Raw genomic sequence first — 21331 nt, 5'->3', positions numbered from 1 at the left:
ATGTTCTTAGTGTACCATGATCCAGAATGGATAGGAGGCAGTAGAAGGAATTAGTTCCTGGGTTTGTGAACAGCTTGCTCAGCAGCCTGTAGTAGTTCAAGGGATTGTTTTAGCCCTGTTTGGGGTAACTCAAGCCCAAGAAATCCCTAAATTCTTTTAAGTGCTTTGTCATCTAAAGCACACCTCTCAAGAAATTACTTTGAATTCACACTTTGGATGGTTAAGATTTGTCACTTTGTTCATGATTTCTGGGGCCCTTCTAAATTGCTATTTCTTTCAGATTTTATAACTTGTGAGTAATTTTAATGGCTTATCACATTCCCTTTAGCTTTTCCCTCCTTTCTTAGACTGCTTTATTGCATCTTTAGGAATAATGTATGAAAACCTTTTAATCTTGCTATTGCTATCTCAAGATACCATAAACAAGGCAATACTTTAATATAAACACTTGAATCAGACTTTCACTGCAAATTCTATTGTGGACTCAACAGACCCTCACGGGTCATTCAGCCTTAATGGAGCTATTATATTGACGAGTTTATATTAGCCAAATCACTCATCATTCCTTGACAAGAGTAAGAAATATGGAGGCTTTTATAGTGGGCTATAAATTTTCCTGTGGGAGATGGGAAAGAGATTAATTGCACTGGAGGTTAATGCAGTCACTTGAAAAGGGAATATTTTAAATAGCCCTGGTACTGTATTTCTGTGCTGTGCAGAAAGGAGGTGGCTGGAAATCTTGGTAGTGATTCCCAGCGTACTTGGCAAGAATCTTGACTTGGGAGGGATTAATCTAACCTCGTTGTAGAAGTGCTAAGGTAGACAACTCAATAAATCCCATGACTAGTACTCTAGAAGTCTGGTTTTCTCACCACAGGTTGAAAAAGAAAACTACACAACTCATATCAGATGGATAATTCTGTGTTGTTGATTATGTGGATGAGCTGAATCCTACCAGTTTTACCTTTAGAGTGGATGTTAGGCTTAGATTCAGCTGCCCAGAAGCTGTAACAGTTTTTTGCCACAATATTTAGTTAATATTTTCCTTATCAGCCAGATTTTTTGCGCTATTGTTGGTTTTATCTTAATTGATCTCATTGAAAAAAATCCCAACACAAAACCACCACCAAAAGGAAAAAAAAAGTTCCAGCTACTCCCTCCCAAAACTTCTAAACTAAATCAAACCTAAAATGGCCCTGAGATTTGGGTTGGGGTTTGTTTTAAAATCTGTGATTTTTTGCGCTATTGTTGGTTTTATCTTAATTGATCTCATTGAAAAAAATCCCAACACAAAACCACCACCAAAAGGAAAAAAAAAAAGTTCCAGCTACTCCCTCCCAACACTTCTAAACTAAATCAAACCTAAAAAGGCCCTGAGATTTGGGTTGGTGGTTTTTTGGTTGTTTTAAAATCTGTTTCATCTTCAACTGTTAAGAAACTCAAAGCATGTAAAATTCTCAGATGTGCTGTGTTTGAGGTAAGGATAATCAGAAATGAATTAACTCTAAAATAGAACTTCTGGAAGGCAGGGTGACATTTCAGGGCTTGGGAGCAGAGGGAAGTGTTAAAAATTTTTAGAGAAGTATTTTTAAAAAACAGATTTTATTGGAGACACCAGAGGAAAAATTAAAAATTAAGTCAGAGACCTTGAGTATACTGGTACAACAACAGAAATTTAAAAGCATTGAGAGACTAGAGGAGTCATGACCGTCAGATTTCCTTGGGGTTTTTAAATCAGGTCAAACAGAGCTTGGTGTAAGACACCAGGGCTTTAAGACCACTTCTGTTGAGCAGAATTCTTTAGTCCTCTGGGTCCACTTTGTATTGTAAAGTATCCCAGCTGGAGACCCAGTCTGACTTCCTGAGCATCCTGACAAACACCATGCAGGTAGCAGCCAGTGGTTATTTGACAGTTGTCGTGATGTTGGCTCCAGCCAAAAAGTTAAACTTAATTGCTTAAAATATTGCTCTTTTGGGTTCTTTGCATTAAGTAACTCAATTTGCAAGGGCAATTATATTGAAAACAGAACAGTTAATCCAAATTTTCAGTAAAGAATTAAGTGGCTGGGTGGAACCTGAAGAACTTTTCTTCCTTTGGTCTCTTGCTGTGCTTGTCAGGGCTCTCTGTCAAAATGAGGACCAGCAGTGCAACATCAGTAAGAGTTAATTTGCCATTCTTGCACTTTTTAACTTTAATTTTAGTTTTTAAAGCCTACCAAATGGAACAACCCCAGCAAAACAGTAACAAATAAAAAAGTTCCAAGAGCTCTTGGGCCCACATAATGTTTAATAATGTATGCCATTATTGAGAGAATTTTGCCATCTAGTGGACAACAAAACCACCTCAGTTCCCAATTGTACTGCTTTAATTTGTTGTCTTTCAGAGCTTGAGGAGTTCCCTTGAACTCAGTACAGATATTTGTAAATATTTACTTTGTTTTCATTTTCTAGATTTCTGCTTGTCTGTGGAGCATCTTTTTGAGGTTTTTTTCATGTGCAGATTTCAGCATTTGGAGCCTGAGGGTTCTGTGCACCATAAACCAAATAACTGAAGTGTTTCCTCACCTTCCATCAGGAAGGATCTGTGTGACACCATAAAATTGGACATAGAAATTGGACTTTTTTTTCCTGCAAAGATTTTATGTGTCATTAAAAATAGAGAAAATTAGATGCTGATTCCTAAATCTCTTTCCCTCCTCATACATCAGGAAAACTTACTCTTACCTTGAGAGCCTCACATTCTTTTTATTTCTGCTTAAACTTTTTCCTTTTTACAGTGTATTTAATTATGCACCCACTACCTCCGAAAAGCATCTTTAGGTAGTTCTCACATCTTTTGCCTACTGTTACAGCCTTGAGTGGTTTGTGTAGTCTCAGATTATCAGGTTGTCAAAATGTGTCATCCAGAATGTTATGGGAAAAGAAGTTGGTATGCAACTTCCACTGAGTTCTGATATACCTTGGGAAAAACAGTGACTCATTAATATAAAAACTCTCACTGACTTTTAGTAGTCAGGACATGTAGGTTTTCTCTAGATTCCTCCCCACCTCTAAATTATAAGCAGGAGACAAAGAAAAGAAGGCCCAGTAAATGCCTGTGTTTTCATTTCGGGTGTGAGATTTGTGGAAAATGGTTGCTAATTTTGCTTTTGGCTCCTCTGTATTACAGTAGTCTGTCTTCCTTAAATAAACCTTAAACTGCACACCCAAAAGTCACCACAACCTGCAGATATTTAGCCCGTGGCTTTCATGGTGTGGGCTTGTCCTAAGGTCACTGTGGGAAAGCTCTTCAGTTCCTTCCTTGCCCTTGAGGGTTCAGGACAGTGCTCCCTGTCTTCCTTGCCTCCTGGCAACTATCTGTAAATCTGTGTTGAAACTTTTATAATTAATGGTAAACTTGCAAGCAGCAGCATTTCCATGTTCTGTGTGTGTATGAACCCTGTAGTATCAACCAGAAAATACTTCCATTGCCTTCTAGGCACAAAGGGGGAATCACTTCCTGCTGGAAGGTCGCTGCAAGGCACAACCAACCATCTGGAGCACTCTCATCTCCAGTCAACAGACTTAGGGTTAGAGTTACTTTTGAAGATCAGGAAGCAAGGATAAGTTAATTCTCATGAAACAGAAAAAATATGTTCCCACTTCCCTGTGTTTTATTTAAAGCTATTTGAGGTTCAGTTCTTTGAGCTGGTCCTAAAAGTTTCAGTGTTTGGTGTTGATAAGACTGAACTGTGATCAAGCTGTGGTATTGCCCTGCTGGTCTCTGAGGCAGCTCAGGAACTTGCATAAGGCCTGGTGTTGCAGAACTGGGATTGCTCTTCTGTGGGCAAAATGAACATGCTTAGAGCCAGGCATGTAAGGAAATGAGGTGGGAGGTATGGTGTTGCTTCTGGGTTTTTTTCTGTTTGTTTGTTTTAGGTTTTTCGTAAGTTACTTAGTTTCAGTGAGTTAATTTTTTTAGCAACTTTCTATGTTAACACCTGAGGCAAAGTGAAGAAAGAACCTTCTGTTGTGATTAATCACAGAAAGTTGTTGTTCTTTCTTTGTAACTGATGATCAAAGAATCTGAAAAACAGGCATGTCTCCTCCTTGTTGTCTTTACACTCAGAAAACATGTCTGGATAGAAAACAAGCTCAGTGGATGAGAGAGCCTCTTCTGGCTTATGCTGTTTAATAATATTAAAAGTAGACTCTCCCTGTTTAATTAGCACTTCTTGAAGTAACATCACTGTTCAACTACTAGTTCTCATAGTCAATTGGTACAGTAAAGTTAACCACGAGTTCCAGTATTATCTGGACAGTTGAATTGTTAATTATTGGTTGTGAATTTTGTCTTAATTTACTCCCTAAAAATAGATTGAAAGATTTCTTTCTCACAGTCTCAATTTCAGGTAGTTGATATCTGATACTTCAGTTTTCAGCCTTTGTCTTAGTGATGCATATTGTTTAATGGAACTTCACAAAGCAGCAAAAAATCGGTTCTGTGTGATTTTCTGTTTGGGTTTTTGTTATTGTTGTTTTTATCCTTATGTTTTATGACTCTTTGTATTCTATATTTATCTGTTTCTGGTTGTTGGTTTGTTGAAAAGACTTCTGTTTTTTCTTTAGGTTCTTTCGTTAAAGCACCTTATTTTTTCTTATGTAATTGTTTAGGGTAAGTGATGAAAAAGATGCTCGAGGTTATCTTCAAGCCTTGGCCTCTAAAATGACAGAAGAGCTGGAAGCCCTGAGGAACTCCAGTTTGGGTGCAAGAGCTACAGTAAGATTTTAGTTCCATATGTCAGAAGGTTTTTGCTTGTAAAAAGCCACTGATTTGACAGTTTCAGCTGCAGAAATAATCTGTCTGTAGAGTCTATGTTAACTGAAAGTTAAACTTTCCTAGAGCTTCTGAATGACTGAATACCCAACTTATTGTTCGTTAATTAGTTAAACACCAATATCTTTATAATGTGATTTTATCTATGTTACAGTTGAAGTCGCTACTTTATAATCAGATATGAATTTGTTGAAGCAAATAATGTTTTTGTTCATGAAAACCTTCAGGTCTTTCACTTGTTAAACAAGTGAACACTTGGATGTCTTTCGTAGCTGACATCTCAATTTGTCATCTGAATTGAGGCACATCAAAACCAGATTTCAAAAAGTCCCTTTGCTTTTGAGACCAGCATAAAACATAAAATTTGTTACTTGAGTTCAGGAATACTACTGGTAACATTACTCTTAATTTTAGATTATTTTGTAATTAATGAACTCTTACAATAAGAACATAATAGACTGGGAAATGTAGTTTTTGAAGGTAGTTACATTCCTCATGTTCAACTTCCTTTCCTCTTACTCTTTCTAATCTCATTTGCTGATTCTTTCCTAGGACATGCCCTGGAAGATGAGGCGCTTTGCAAAGCTGGATATGTCTGCAAGGCTGGAGCTCCAGTCTGCTCTCGATGCTGAAATCCGAGCCAAACAGGCTATTCAGGATGAGCTGAACAAAGTCAAAGCCTCCTGTATCTCTACAGAGTGGTAAGACTGAATTGTTCTCATGCAAATTTACTTCAGTACCTCCCAGGAAATGTCATCAAATCATTATTTTATCTACCTCGTCTGTGGAAATTTGATCATGAATGATATGCCAGTTTCATACACCCAGATGGGGAAAAAACCCAACATCTCTCTTCATTGTTTGGACAGCTGAGCACTTCCTGGGGAAAACTCAGATCTTGAAGACTCTCAGAGGGAACATGTTCTCTTTTAATAGTATGATCTCTCCTAGTTGTGGTAACAAATCCAAATTCAAAGTTTGGGTTTGTGTCTTAGATACATTCTGTTCCGTTTTGCTGATAGCTGCACTGGGTTAGCTGACTAAAATTAATTATTGCATACTGATTTGCACAGTAAGAAGTAATGATGGTTAATGGACTATTATGAATTCTTTTATTCCTTCCTCAGACCTCTCTCTTTCTCACTTCTACCTCACCACTCCCACAACAGAATTTATTCTGAGTTGTGTAATGCCTGAAACAGGGGTAGGAAGTCATTCAATTTCTAGGTGTCCAGCTTCAGCTCAGAGCACTGCTGGGTTTTGCAGCTTTAGGAAAGCAGTAGGACAGAGCTGAGATTCAAGTGTGTTACCTGTAAAATGGGAACATCTGGTTCACCTACCTTGAATGTTTTTCAGGCCAGGTAATGTGATGACAGGCAGCATTGGAAATCCTATAAGAACAGGAAAACCAGTGTTTGCTTTGACAGGCAAGAATGAGAAATGTGCCAAAATTGCAGAGTAGAATTACCTCTCAGCTGTGAGTCAGAAAGCACTGAAATAACTAACTAAAGGAACTGAGAAAAACAATAGTTCAGCTGAATCTTTTACTATCACAGGTACTCAATTATCAAATAAATTTTAATGAAAAACAGGACTTTCTAAAACATAAAAATACATACAGTCTTTTTTTTCTCATTCACATGGACACAAGGTCATGCAATTACTTAAAAATTAGAAACATGAAAAATATGAACCTATTTAATAGATAAATGGCTTTTTTTCTGTAAACTAAACAGGTCCCAGTAGATTTATTCTGGTATTTGAAGACATCAGGAGCAAGAGTGACTTGTATCTTGGGTTCTTAATACTTACATACATTTTTTGTGTTCTTTTGAAGTAAATTGCAAGAATCTGAGAAGAAGAACCTGGAGCTTTTGGCAGACATCGAAAGGCTGAAAAAGGAGACAGAAGAGCTTAGATCAGAAAAGGGTATGGCAACTGATATCCAAGTAAATAGTGTGTCACATTGGTGGGTGCATCTTATCAATCAAGTGTCAATCAACCTTGAAACTAAAATATGATACCAGCATGTGGGCACAACACCTGTGTGTCAAGGTGTACCCACAGCAGTTGAATTTGCACTTCTGACACTTGTAATAGGCCTCAGTTTTGTTGGTACCTTTGAACCAGTAAGGTATAATTTGAATTGAAGCTGCATTGTTTTTATTTGGCCTGTGTGTAGTGTTTTACTGCCAGAAAACTGTTAGAATATAGATACATTTCTAACCTTTTCTCCTTTATGATGGGTGAAGGTATTTAGACATCAATACTGATCATAGTGTTGTTCATCTCCGAGTGTTTTGGGCCTGTCTACACAGAGAGTAAACAACTGCAGAGGAATTTGTAGCATTTGTTTGTTTCTGGGGTAACTCCATTGATGGGCTTTGCAGCCACATAGTGAGCACTGTGGTCATGAGTGCTTTGCTGTGGTATTCCGAGTATGTTCTGGGGTTACTGTTGCATCTGTCCAATACTATTTTGCATTGTTTTTGGGGGAAGAGACTTTTTTAGTGATTATGCATTGAAAAAAAAAAAAAATTCATTAAGAGTTGAATAATGATTTGGCTGATTCTTTGCAGTTTCTGTAGTAGCTCTAAAATTTGTGTCTTATGAGGCACATGGGAAGAAGTATTTTTCAGGCCAAATGGAATTACCTAATTTTCTGTAGTTCTGTGAACTGCAGAATTTAAATACCCTGGCAACAATTTCTGCACTGGGATGTCAAATCTTGTTCAGCTTTTCCAACTTAATGGCTGGTTGGTCAATACAATATTAGAGTTTACATTAATCTCCTATATACAGGCCTTCCAGTGCTGATTGACTGGTAAAAATAATTCAGACTATACAGAACATTAACAAATGGTGGTAGTTAGCAAATAAGACTTAGGGAATTGACATTCCCTCATCTTGATGCTTAGCACTGATACCAGGATTATGTTTCCTCCAAGTGCTTGGAGAGAAGCTCTTGATAGCATCTCCCTGGAGACAAAAGTACTTTGTCATGTTTAGGTTTCATTTATATGGTCTTGAACTTCCTTAAATATGATGCACAGTTACTTGACTTCTGAAATCTTCCTTTGTGTTAAATAATGTTGTGAATTTATAATTCGTATTTTGCCCTATATTTTTTCCAGTGTTTAAAACCTTATTGTTCTGGTGAAATAAACATTTGCTCTTTGCTGAAAACAAGCAAGCAAAAAAGTACTATTCAAGGAAACATAAGTCATGTTTCTTAACAGAATTATATTAGTAATATTCTGCTGCAATTATTCAAATAGTCTGATAGAAATACACCTTAATCTAAATTCTTACTACCTTTGATTTGGTTTTCTTTTAAAAGAAGAAATATATTGCTGTTTGAATTATGAACTGTATAGAAGTTTCGAATGTAGTCAGGGTACAGTGGTAGAGTAACTTGCAGTGTGTGGAAATTGATTTCTAGGAAGGGATTATTTGGATTAACACCTAATCCTTTCCTGTTTATAAGTATATTTCAGAAATTCAAACAGGTGGGGAAAAGATTGCTGAGAATATTCCATAAAGTGGGTGGTAGTTTGAAAATTTGTTTTAGTACATTACTGTGATTTCAGCGTATTTATATTTTAAAGAGGAATGTATTCTTTGTAACTTCATTCACTGTGGGTTATATTTAGAACGCATAGGGTGATATGGCTAATTAGAGCAAGACACTGACATTTTTAAAAAGAAACAGGTAACTTTTGGCAGCATTATTGTTTTGAGATGCAGTCCTGCACACTCTGGTCATAATAAATACATATATGTATGTATGTGCATATATAATGTATTTATAGCATTGAGAAGAATAGAGTTCATACACATCTGTGAAGTATAAAAACACACCCAGCAACTTGGATTGGAAAAGAAGAAGAAATAAAAAACACTAGTTGGAGCAGGTTAAAGTAAGAGCCGAGGTGTGGCAGCCCCTGCAGCCCCAGGGCACGCAGCGTTCCTGCTCCGCTCGCTGGCCGAGCATCCCTTCCGTGTGTGGTGTGACAGAAACGGCCAGAGCTTCCCCCAGGATTGTGCAGCTGCTGGGCACTCAGCAGGGAGAGGTGGCAGGCACAGAGCACGGCTCAAGGAGCCCATCTGGTTTGGAAATGCCGTGGTTTTGTTGGCTCCAGCTGTCCTGCCACGGTGGGAGATCCCAAGTGTCACCAGGGCAGGGGTGGCAGCTGCTGCATTAGTGTGTGGTGCACATGGACATGGGACACACCTTAGAAACCAGTGCCCTCTGCATGGGCACAGAGTTGTGTTTCCACGTGGAGCTCACACCACACACATCCTAGCTTGGGAAAGGTTGATTAAACACGTGCTGGTCCGTTAAAAAAATCATTTACTCTGGAAAATAAACCAAATGTGCAGCTTATTTCAAAACACGTAGGTGTTTCAGGTGGAAACACTCAAAATTCTGATTCAGCAAGGCAAAGGTCCTCCAGGAGAAGGTCATATTTTCTGTAGCTTATAAACCTGCTGCTGTTTTCTAGGTGTAAAGCACCAAGACTCACAGAATTCTTTCTTGGCATTTTTGAATGCGCCTACCTCTGCTCTGGATCAATTTGAAGTAAGTGCACAGCTATTCTAACTCGGTTAGTCAGTGGAACTGCTGTTGTGTGCAGGTCCTGTGCATATTTGCTGAGGGTTTGCTCTTGTATTTTAATTGTATTGCACCAATAATATTTGTGTATAATAATTGTTTATCGTTTGCAGTGCTGGGTATCTTCTCTTGAATGCTTGTAATCACAGTGAATTCTGTCTCAAACCTTGAATGCAGAAATCTGCCTGTTTTTGCAGTGAACATGAAAAGCATAGTTGTTCAAATGGCTTTTCTTTGTACTCAGAAAATGCTAAGTAATGCAGGCAGTGATTTGGTAAAAACAAGAAAATACTAAATCATCCTTGATTGTATCCCATGAAGTCATTAGTACTGTTTATTAGGTTGTTTTCATCATCTGTTGATTTTACACAGATCTGTAAAATCCAGATAATTGCTGTTCATTTCCTCTCCACAGATCCTTTTATTTAAAAAATGAATCTGTTTAATACCTTTGTCACTTCTAAACAAAAGACCAGAGTAGGTAGAAAGCCTGGTAGGAAAAAATTGAAACAATCCTATACATTTATTATCTTCTTTTCTAATCAACAGTAAGCAAAGCATCATCTTTCTTTTAAAAGAGCAGCTGAGGTGAAATATTGGTCAAACTGAATTCAGAGGATACGAGTCACCACCTTTACAGTTAGACATTAATCTAAAGTTTGCCCAGTTTTTCCTGATGCAAATACAGCATCATCATCACATCTAGCTATGACAGAGCATAATCCCTGCTGTTACTGATGTCCCAAAATTCTCTTTCTTTTCATTATGTATTCACTAATTCATTGTTCTTTCTTGAAGTCCTCACAATTAACATAGTTTTTAAATTTCCTTTGTAATAGTTTATCTTGTAAATTACTTTCAGTATAAGAATACTGTTGAGAGTATAACAATAATACTTTATTGAGTAAATGCTGTAAAAACACTGGTTTCTTTACAGATAGTACATTAATTAATTGTCTGAGAAAGGCAATTAATGAAAACTTACTGAGGTAACTATTACTGTCACTGGTTATTTACAGTTCTTTATTTTTGCACTTTTATTTATATTGAACAGTTTTCTTCATCCTTTTCTTTCTCTCTCTCTCTTTTTTTTACTGCTGTGTTCATTAAAATAGGATTCCTTTTCCTCCTCTTCATCCTCATTGATTGATTTTATGGATGACGTAAGTCTGACTTTCAACCCAGTAAATCCCTCAATAACAGATCAGTTGATTGATTTGGAATATTCAGACATTAATGCAGTCAACTTTAAAAATCTGCAGGTGCAGTGGAGAACAAAGTATTTCTGTAATAGAACTCTTACACCTATTTATATGGATAGGTGTTTTGTTTTGAAATAAATGGTTTTCTTTAGGTGTAGGTGAAGAATTCTGAATTGCAAACAGTTTCTATGATGAAGAAAAGCTGCTTTTAGGCCTTATGTCTGATATGGTCTGTGAAAAACAGTTCCAAAATCATCAGCACATTTATGTATTTAATTCTTTTGCTTCATATTATTCCTTCATCATGAGTTGTTTCCATAAGTTTTCTAATCACTTCTCTTAAAAAGTTTCCCTTCCATACAGTTAATTTCTGTGTGCTCAAATAAAATATTTTCTGGTTTTTAGCCTGCATTGTGAGAAGTCATTTTCATTATGACTGAAGTGAACTTACTACTTTTTATTGCCATTTGAAATGCAGGTTTTCTGTCAGGACTTCTAAATATTTAAACATTTAAACTGTTTAAATATTCCCACTAGTTAACTGCATTCTAAGGGAATTGAATTAAGAGCTAAGAATTGACTGCATTATATTTCTTCCAAATTGAAGTAGTAGGCCCATAAATGTAATTATTAATAAATTTTTTGAAATCCAGGTGTATAGAGCCCCATCCATTACAGCTCTGTAGGAATAATTGTGTGTGTGTCTGTCTGTGCTCGTAGATGTGTTTATACATATTTTACATACATGCATTCACACATATTTATACATATGTGTTTGTAACAGAGTGTAATCCCATTGGCATTGAAATTAGGTAAAATTAATATTGAGAAATGTCTGCTGTGGAGGGTGTAGCAAAGAGGATGAGGTATATGGGCCTTTTCTGCTGCTTTCATTTCCTTTTACATACTCTGAAAAAAATGCTTTTCTTCTGGATGCTTTTTCTCTGTAAATCAGGTTTACACCTCAGACAAAATCTGAAGGCTCATCTCTGGTGTCATAGTAGAAGGCACTTCCCTGCTTTTTTGTATAGCATACAGAAAGCTTCTGGCTTGCTGATACTGTTGGAATTTTCTTACACACACACCAAAAAAAAATAGAGAAAAAAAAAAAATAGGTACAGTTTCCTGTCATGTAAATCCACAAAAACAAATAATATTTATATTCTTTATCTGGATTAAAGAAAACATGTTCTGTGTTACCTGAGTATTAGGAACACTTTGTTTGTATCAGCAGGTTCTTGAACAGAAATTTATCTTTAAATATATCTGAAACACTCCCCTAAAACCTATTAAAAGAGGAATAAAAGATGTATGTGGTAGTTGCTGATAATGTTCTATTTTGCAAGGACATGGATATTTTCCTGGTTGCTCTCTAGTTAATTCTGAAGGACTTCAGTATTTTATTCCATAATTATTGTTGTTTGTTTTTTGGGTTTTTTGGGTTTTTTTGTTTTTTGTTTTTTTTTTCTTTGAGAAGGCAGCATTTTTTTTCCACAAGCATTTTGACAATTTTGTTTTTTTCTTTACGGAAATGAGTATTTTTCAACTGCTGGCATACATCCTTTCATAGCAATTCTTCTTGACTGGTCCACCCAGATCGGGTCTTTGCAGACCTTTTAGTCTTGGGTAGAGGTTCAGGTATTAATATTTATATTGTTTGCCTGTAGTTAGCTTCCTGCACATGGAGTCAAACTTCCTCTGTTCCATCTTCAATGTGAGTCCAACAGGAGTGGTTTTTTTCTCAGTTGCACTGGACAAAAGAAATCTCTGGGCTGGACTGGCCAGGGGCTCATGTCTCTAACTCCAAGGCAGAATTCTCTCTCATCTGACCAAACTGCAGAAAAAGTAGAGTTGGCTGCTCAAAGATAGGAAGAGCACCTTGTAGAGAAATGCAAGACATTCTGTCTTTGTTAGAAGGAGAGATAAAGCTGTTATCTGTGTTAGTAGATGAAAAGTAATGTCATTCAATTGTGCTGTGAAAGTCAGTTCTGCATCTTTGATTTATTGGACAATCACTCGATTCATTCATAGCATAATTTATAGGCTGAATTATCTAAATGAATGGTTATTCATGATTTAGCTCACTGAGTTGGTTTAGTATCAATATATTAGATGGACTTAAATTAAAATAAGGCTATTAAAACTCCCTGCCCACTGGATGTGACCTCCATTCCCATCTCAATGACTCTTTTTGGCAGTGGTTTCTTTGAAGGACAGCATTTCTTGCAGCATTTCCAGAAGAATTAACTTCTCAGTCAGACCTGAGAAGTCTTAAGGTTCATTGGGGTCTTTGTGTTATGACCAAGGAAGGATTAGAAGTGCTCAGGTCGGGCTGATGCAGTGCTGCAATATTGCATGGGGTTCAGGAAAGCCTCTCTTTTACTCAAGAACCCCAAGTAACTATTTCTGTTGGCCTGGATTGTTTCTTCAGACTCTGTGCCTCATTAAAGAAGGACATGGTGTGTGTGAAATAATGTGCAGATGCAGTTGCAAGGCACTCCTTGCAGGATCTCTGAAGTCTGTTCAGCACACAGATGTGCACACTGCACTGGGTTTCCTAGGGTGGGTATGTCTTGTGTGTCTGCCATCCAAATAACTCAGTCACTATTTATAGCACCCTCTGAATGACTGGAGTTAATTCTAATTTTTCCAATGAGGAAAACAGTAGTTTTGCAATTTCTTCTGGAGAGAAATAAAAATAGATGTCTTGCTGCCTCTGTAGCCTGCAGATGCTGAGGAGAAAGTGGTAGCTCACTACTCAGTGAGCTGATGAGCAGCACTCGCTGTTGGCTCCTGCCTGGAAAAGATGCTGGGTCAGGTTGGCAGAACTGGTGCCTAAATCCTCGTAGCTGTGACAGCTCACACATTCAGAAACAATCCTGCTGTGTCCTCTGCACACAGGGGAGGAGGGGTGTGTTTGCAGTCCCTGAATTCCAGTCTTGGTGGGGAGGGAAGTCACCCCCAGTGACTGTAAGAGACTAAACCCTGCTGCTGTCTCTCCTGTGTGTTGCAGGCTGTCTCAGTAACACTGTCTGGGTGTTAAGTCTCCTGTGCTCAGCAGAAGTGTCTGACAATGGAAATGTTGGGTTTTGTTTCTTTGCCAGGTGGATCTATGTGAATCCCACTAGCTGCAAGAAGCAATCAACTCGTTTCATTTAAGGATGAATTTGTGATTATTTCATAGCAATAAAATGGAATCCCATTTTCCCTTGACAAAATTATTTTTCCCTTACGCTCAAAAGTACTGCTTTTTGCCCTGTTGCTAACACATTAGAAATTAGAAGTAGATTTCTTAAGTCCTCCTGCAATCTGTCCTCACATGCAGTCCCCATGGGCTTTGGCTAGACTAAACAAATCTGAGCTCTGCAAGTAGCCACAGAATAATAAATGATGTTCTTAATTCTTATTATTGAACACAATAAGTCATATTGGTGTGTGGTGAGAGCCTTGACTTTACCTGCACATTCATAATTACGTTGAGTAAATCTGGTTCATAATGATACTTTAAATTGGACATACTGTGCCTCCAATAGATGACTTTATTAATCTTATTCAAAACACAGAGAGGCCAGCTGCAAATTAATGGTGCAGTGTAGTCTGCAGCTCCTGTGCTATTGTCCAGTGTAAGACTGTGGACTTGGAATAGCTGTTCCTTTTTTTATTTTTTTTTTAATGTTTCTTCCTTCTTGTTGGCCCAGAATAGCTTGTTTTTAAAATACTTGTAACAGTGAACACGCTTGTGTGTGTCTAAACACTACCTCTGGAGGTAACAGTGAGGAATTCTGAGGTGATGTATGTGTCACTGTTTGGTTTTGTAACATATTCTCCTCCTTTCTTTGTTAAAGCGCTCTCCTTCCTGTATTCCAGCTAACAAAGGCAGACGTGTAAGAGGCTGTCCTACTCTATGTGGCCCTTTATTTTTTGCCTGTTTTGTCCATGCCTATGTTTAATGTATGGATTGTGTATTTACAGAACTGCATGTCTTGTGCTGCTGCTGCTGCTGTTTGCTGCTGCTGCTGTGCTTTTTTGTTGTTTTACAGCTGTGGGCTCAAAGCTTTTGGACTATTTCATTTGGCAATCCTATGAGCAGAATATCTCTGAAACTGGAGAAGATGCTTTGGGTGCTTTCTCATTTCAGTGAACCCCATGAGCAGAATATCTCTGAAACTGGAGAAGATGCTTTGGGTACTTTCTGATTTTAATGTGAAAGTTCTATGTGGAAGTTGATCAGGCAGATGCAGGTTGGGAAGATGAGCAAACATCAAATAAGAGCCTGTTTGTTTCCTTGCCTTTAGCAGAGGGCATGTGTTAAGTCATGGGAATTGCCCGTAGAAGGTCAAAGTTTGGCATTTGGGGGGAACATCACAGCAAATGATAGAAAATATCACAGTACAAAGATAAATAAGCATGAAGTGGGAAATTGAGTAAATGGAGCATCAAGGAGGATAGGAAAAATTCATACAAAGAAAACAGAGATGGTTGTGTAGCAGCTGGTTAAGCTGGAGAGGTCTTTGGTGTTTCAGAAGTCAAGGTGGGTTTTTAAGCACGGGTTTACACATGTTATCAAAGCAGACTCAGTGAGGATGAATTCCTGCCAGTTGTGCTATGTCCATTTTAATCTCATACTGCCACTTCTGTTTCTTTTATACAGATATGATGGAAGGGATAAGTAAGCATACGCAGCATTTCTGTTGAGTGTTCAGTAAACAAACAGTAGTGCCCAACAGCTCTAATGATGTCCTTGCCCGTGCAGTTCAAAGCACACTGCTGACTGTCTCAGGCAGGCTTGCAGTAACTGGTTGTTTTTGTTGGTGGTGCCTCCAGTTCAGAAGTTCTCTCTCCTCCAGATGTGTTTATACACTGGCCAGCTTTGGCTCAGACCTGCGCAGTCCTGTGGAAGACAGCAAAGCTCTTGCAGTTTGGTAGGAAACAGTGAAATCTGCTCTGGGTAATCCAGTGGATTAGTTTAAAACCAGTTTGAAAGGTGCTCACATGGTCTTCATAAACTGTTGACCATAGTTGAGTCAGGTTGCTTTTGTGCTTGGTTCTTCTCATTGAAGCCAGGACCCCAAGATCACTGCAGCAATACAGCTTAAAGCCCTTGTTTCTGCACTGAAGGTAGTGATTATATTCCCTTCTGCAATGGTGGATCAGGTTCTGTGTGTTTTGTGGTCTTTTTATGTTTGTAAGTAAAGTGAAAATGCATTTGTTACTGTTTCAGCAGTTGTCTTCAACCACAAAGGCTTTGTAGCACATTCCAGAAAGGTTCCATCACTGATATTGGGCTTGTACTACATTTTTTCATAGACACCATGAAAATTCTTTGGTATGCAGATGCTGCTTTGAAAGGGAAAGCCCTTGGAGTGTCTGGAAACATTTATGAAATGATAGATTAGATCTCTGAGTTGGACTTGTAGGAAAAAAGGAGTGTTTGTTTCTTGCTATGAAAAAATTTGCCTGTAGTTACTCATTGGGCTTATTTTTTAGTAACTTTTCTAAGGAGGAGGTAGAATTGTTGAAGGTTAAACAGTCTTTGTGTGGACTCCAAGTTTTCACATGTTTAGACTGGATTAAAAAGAAGTTTAAAATAATTGAAACATGTTGCATTTGAGGATTTACTACTTAAGGCATCAGTGTTTCTAATACTGGGTAAATCTTTCAGTTATTATTTGCTTCTGATAAATCTGAGCACAAAATGTTCACTTTACTGCTACTTGTTGCCTCAATGCTTGAAACACATCATCTATGTGTAGTAAACAGGTGTATCCCAGTGTGAGAATTTCCCATTTTCATTTCAGAAATGCTTGCAGGCATGTTAATATGCCTAAGTTGATTAAACTGATGAGCATTCTCCACCAGATAATTTTTTTGAAAGGGTATGGTAAAACTAGAAGCCATCAAACTTAACTTACTATTTAAAAAAAACCAAACAAACAAACAAACAAAAAACCTAGGAACTGCACCTGTTGGCTACCATGACTGAGCTCCTGAAGAACAGGACTGTATGTGCATGTATAAAATTGGCTTGGCAATATAACTGATTCCCAAAAAGCAGTAAAGTTTGTGGACTTCTTGGTACTGTCAGTGGCAAATGAGATGAGAAACACTGGAATGTTCAAATGCTTTCTGTAAACTTGGCTGCATATTTTAGTTTGTCTGCAAGCTAGGCAAATCCTTGGCAATGGAGAACTGATGATTTCTGGAGCATTACTCCAGAAAATCAGGGCATGCCATGGAGCCTTCGGGAGGCCTGCAGCTTTTATTAGTGGAAAAAAGGATTTTTAGCTTTTTTTTCTTTTCCTAATATAATTTTACATAGGAAACTTTGCAGAGTTGTCTTGTTTTCAAAGAACAGCCCTGCCTTCTCTGATTTTTTCAGCTTTGCTAACAAAAGATGACTTGTTACCCAGGATGCCTCTTTGTACCTATGTGCCTTGTTCAGTATAGCTCTGTGTTGGGCTTAGTTTCATATATCAAGGACTAGGAAAACATTCCCCAGAAGAATCTGTGTTCCTGTAGTAAGGATGTTTCTGTAGTTCAAATGGGGTGCAAAACCCCCTCAATTCTCTGCATGTAGTTATCAGGATATGCACTGCTCTGCCTTTTCTCCCTGTTTTCTCCTGAATATGTTTGCAGGAATTTACATGGGACATGTGGAAACTTCTAACAAATCCCTGCTACCAGTGGACAAGACCCAGTAGCATTTAGAAAATATTAACCCTTGAAAAATGCTGAGTTACAAGTGTCTTCAAGTGGTTATTAGGGCCCTGAACTAGCAGCTCTTATGCATGTGCTCACCTCTCAGCAGAAGCCTTGGCGTGTTTACATGCAATAATTTTCATTCCATTTTGTTGCTTTTAATTAGGAAGTTGCTTAAAACTGAATTTTTATCCTCTCAGTTCTCTCTTAGGAATTCTACTGCTCCCATATCTTATTTTGGTAAGAGTTGAGAATTCTTTTTTAATGATGTCTTTGATTTATTTCTTTGGTTGTTGTTTTTTTTTTTTTTTTTTTTTTTTTTTTTTTTTTTCTCTCTTGAATTGTTCTCCTAGATTGATTCAGTTGAGAATTTCACATTGTCTAATACTCCATCACGGGATGAAGATAGCAAGTCTCACCTCCATTCAAGATCGAGGTCTCCTTCTACAGCCAGTGAGATTGAACCAATTGAGGTACTTCAAGTGTTGAAATATATTTGTCTTTTTCTTCTCTTTTTTGGAGTAACAGTTTCACTTGTATAAAAATGAGTACTGCAAGTCTTTTGTTTAAGGTGAAGCTCGTTCTTCTGCAGCAAGACTTTGTTTAGGACTTTGTAATAGCCTTCTGCACTAGTGGTGAACTGTGTCTTGGGGAATGTTGTATTTCCTTTCACATATGGTTAATTGAATAGGGATGGGAACTATGAATTAATTATTAGTTATGGTCTCTCTTCATAACATATCCTCAGTCATGAATATTTAAGAAATGTTGGCACAGAGATTGTTATAATATAGTTTGTAAAAATACACTTCCAAGCCCTGCTGGAAGTCTTGTTATTATGAAATCTTAGCCAGACTCTACAACTGTAATAATACAATGATGTAATAAGTTATCCCCTTTCCCTGATTAAAAAAAAATAGTGTTGTGGTTATTTTATATTAGAAAATATCCAATCAAATGTTGCAGATAATGTGAAGCTGGTTTTGACATTTAGGAGATGAATCTTGCTGAGAAATAAGATTTGTTTTTTCTGAGTCCTGCATTAATCAATTTGGTTTCATAGTTTGGATGCTGGGGAATGGGGTGGGTGGGACCACACGCTCTTCTTCCTTTATCCAGGCTTTCTTTGGCAGTGTGTTCTTGCTGTCTGATTGATCCTTTGGGGGCTCTGTGCAGGTTACAGATCATCCTCCCCGTTCAATTCACACGCCCACCATGAGGACGGCGTATATTGGCTCGGGGCTCTCTGCACCAAAGGTACCCTGTCAAGCATTCACACTTTCTGTGTAGCAAGGGCAGCCTGGCACTCCTGGGCTGCAGCTTCAGGAGAGCTGGGTATCACACTGATCTTACCAGAGCTGCCTGCAAGGGGTGTTTGTGTGCAAGCTGGTTGCTCTGTAAAATTTAAAATCCTTGTTTCTCACGTTAACTGAGAATTCCAATTAACTGAGAATTCACGTTAACTAATTCCAAGCTGCACTAGGAATTCCACAGGCATTTGGTTGTAGGAAAAACGGTAGTTTGGACACCAGAAAGAGGTAAATGAGCTAGAATGTGAAGAAAGGAAAGTGCCATCCTAGGAAGAGAGTGTTTTCTAACATATGTCTGACCAAAATGCCTCTCTACTCTTTGTGTACAAGAAAGTCTCAGATTAACATGTCTGTGTGTTAATTAGATGTTTATTCTTGAGAAAGGCAAAGAGTATTCCTAAAAATGAAACCACACATTTGCCTGTTTTAAAGCAGAGTGAGCACTACAGGAAGAGATTTTCTATTTTCCTGTCTTTTGGCTTTTACCTATATAAATACTGATTTTCCATCAGTTGTTGAAATTATTTTGCTGTTGCCGAATAAGCCAGTGTATGCTAATTCCCAGTGGATTATGTCTATTCAAGCAAATGAAGAATAAATACAAGCTTTAAAGGAAAAAATTTCTTGTGAAATATTGAAAATTACTCAATGGTTTTGGAATCTTCTGTATATTTAAAAATAACAGTTTTTGCTGCAACTAATAATAAAGCAAACAAGCCTTCATAGTAGATCTGTTTCTCTGCTTTGATAGATTGCAGAGTAGCAGAAGATTCATTTGTGTAAAAGAAAGCTGGAAATTTTGAGCAGACAGTGCTCTGTTGGCAGCATCTTAGTAGATCAATTAAAAAGATACTTTAAGTGCACTTGGAATCATGTGAAACGGACTTTACTGTCTACATAATTTAATTTTTGCAAACATTTTGCTCAATAAGTAATCACTTGCTTTATAATTTATTATGTCCCCTAAAGAACTTCCTTTCTTTTTGATTGCATCAGTGTTTAAAGCTGGGTGTTGTTTCCGTGCAAGTCTCAAAACAGAACATTCTGTAGACAGAACGCTGCCATTGTAACAGGAAAGCTGTCATTAAATATGGATAAGTTTGAGCCCTTAGCTGTGATATCTTATGCTCTGAAAAACAGGAAAGTGAGTAAAATTTTAACATACCTACTCTCCAGAGTAGTCTGCAAAATTGTCCTGTTTGAGATCATGTACATTATCAGGTTTTTTTGGGACAGTCTTTGCGTTGACCCTGTGCTCTGGGCTTTCTCCCCGGTAGTTACTCACTGGGAGTTTTTATAGAAAAGCAAAGCAGCTTCCTGGATTTTATATATTTTATATAAGGCCATCTGTGAGTCATCCTACCACATTATGTGGGTATTTAGCCTTTATATAGCAGCATCAGCATGGACATCCTTGAGGAGAGGGAGAGAATGAAACCACTTACTCATGTACTCTGTGTTCCCAAGGAATAATAAAAAAAGAGAAACCCTTTCAAAATCAACTTCATCTATCAACTTCAGCTCTTGCCTTTATATTAGGTGTTCTGAATTGCCCCTGCTAAACACCATAAAAGGGGGCTCTGTCAGGGCTTTCTGGCATAAAATTTAATATTTTGAAAAAGTCTGCTAATTTTCTTTTAACGAAGGCAGTACTCCTGAGAGAGGAGCACTGAATTTGCAGCTGGGAAAATACTGTTACGGGTGGAGCTGGTGACAGTCAGGTGCCCTCCAAACTCATGATGATACACTTTCTGCTTCTAAAGTTGAACAGAATCACTTGGGCAGCTTTCCTGTCTGCAGTAGAAGCAAACTCATGTTCTGAGACAGGGTCCAGTTTCCGTGGCTTTGTTTGCAGAGGATGCTTTAAATTATCAACAGTGGGCACAGTGATAAGGAATTTTTTTTGGCTCAGATGTCATTTCAGCAAGCACAAACAAGCTGCCTGATGAAATGCATCTATGCACTCTTGTCTGTGAAAGAAATAACTGTACTTGAGAAGTGTTACAAGTGTCCTGTCTGCTCATTTCACAGCCTAAAGCTCACCAGTTCGTAGTGAAATCCTTTAACACACCAACAAAATGCAATCAGTGCACGTCCCTGATGGTTGGTCTGATACGACAGGGCTGTACTTGCGAAGGTAAGCACTTGGGAGAGCAAAAACAAGTGTGAACTGATGTTCTTACAGGTGCAAATGGCACAGGAAATGTAGAGTGGTGATGCAGGAGTCTTCTGCTTGTATTTTCAATATCAGTATATTCTCATGCTTCAGTCTTTAAGAGTAGAAGCCAAACACTTAGAACATGCCTAAGAGATTGCCCAGTTATCTGGGGACACTCTTATTCCAGTTGGTGGTAGAAGAGCTTAGTTCAGTGTACTCAAAATAGCAATAAGGGGCCACAGGTGGCCCCCTGAGTGGTCAGGCATACTGATAAACCTTTGCTTTATGTTGAAGGGCAAAATTTAAGACATCTAGTCTGATTTATTCCAGAAAGAAACAGAATTGGTACTGAATGGCAGTTATTCTTGTTTGTATGCACACAGAATGATGCTTATTATTTAAAGGATGTTCCAGTTTTTCGTTTACCAGTAGAGTTAGGCCTAGAGGACGTAATAGAGATTCTCTTAGGTTCTTTGTTATCTGGATGAAAGCAAGTGTATCCATAAACTATCTGAAAAAGAGAAATTCAGG

At 37.9% G+C, this 21331-nt stretch overlaps 1 protein-coding gene across 10 annotated transcripts in view; it reads left to right on the top strand.

The window, feature by feature from the left end:
- The window catches only part of CDC42BPA (CDC42 binding protein kinase alpha), a 185683-nt gene that overhangs the window by 131187 nt on the left and 33165 nt on the right, over nt 1–21331 (top strand). For 8 of the 10 annotated variants that reach the window (XM_041473983.1, XM_041473981.1, XM_041473984.1 and 5 more), the window contains 8 exons: nt 4654–4759; nt 5369–5517; nt 6654–6745; nt 9322–9398; nt 10547–10594; nt 17686–17805; nt 18509–18589; nt 20674–20779. In XM_041473983.1, coding sequence (XP_041329917.1) covers nt 4654–4759; nt 5369–5517; nt 6654–6745; nt 9322–9398; nt 10547–10594; nt 17686–17805; nt 18509–18589; nt 20674–20779 — 779 coding nt within the window. The remainder of the gene's footprint in view (nt 1–4653; nt 4760–5368; nt 5518–6653; nt 6746–9321; nt 9399–10546; nt 10595–17685; nt 17806–18508; nt 18590–20673; nt 20780–21331) is intronic. The other 2 variants (XM_041473985.1, XM_041473990.1) reach the window with 1 other exon arrangement.

This window comes from Pyrgilauda ruficollis, unplaced genomic scaffold (assembly GCF_017590135.1).
Source record: "Pyrgilauda ruficollis isolate IOZ18807 unplaced genomic scaffold, ASM1759013v1 scaffold31, whole genome shotgun sequence".
NCBI classification, from domain to species: domain Eukaryota; kingdom Metazoa; phylum Chordata; class Aves; order Passeriformes; family Passeridae; genus Pyrgilauda; species Pyrgilauda ruficollis.
This window is presented reverse-complemented; position numbering and strand designations above follow the sequence as displayed.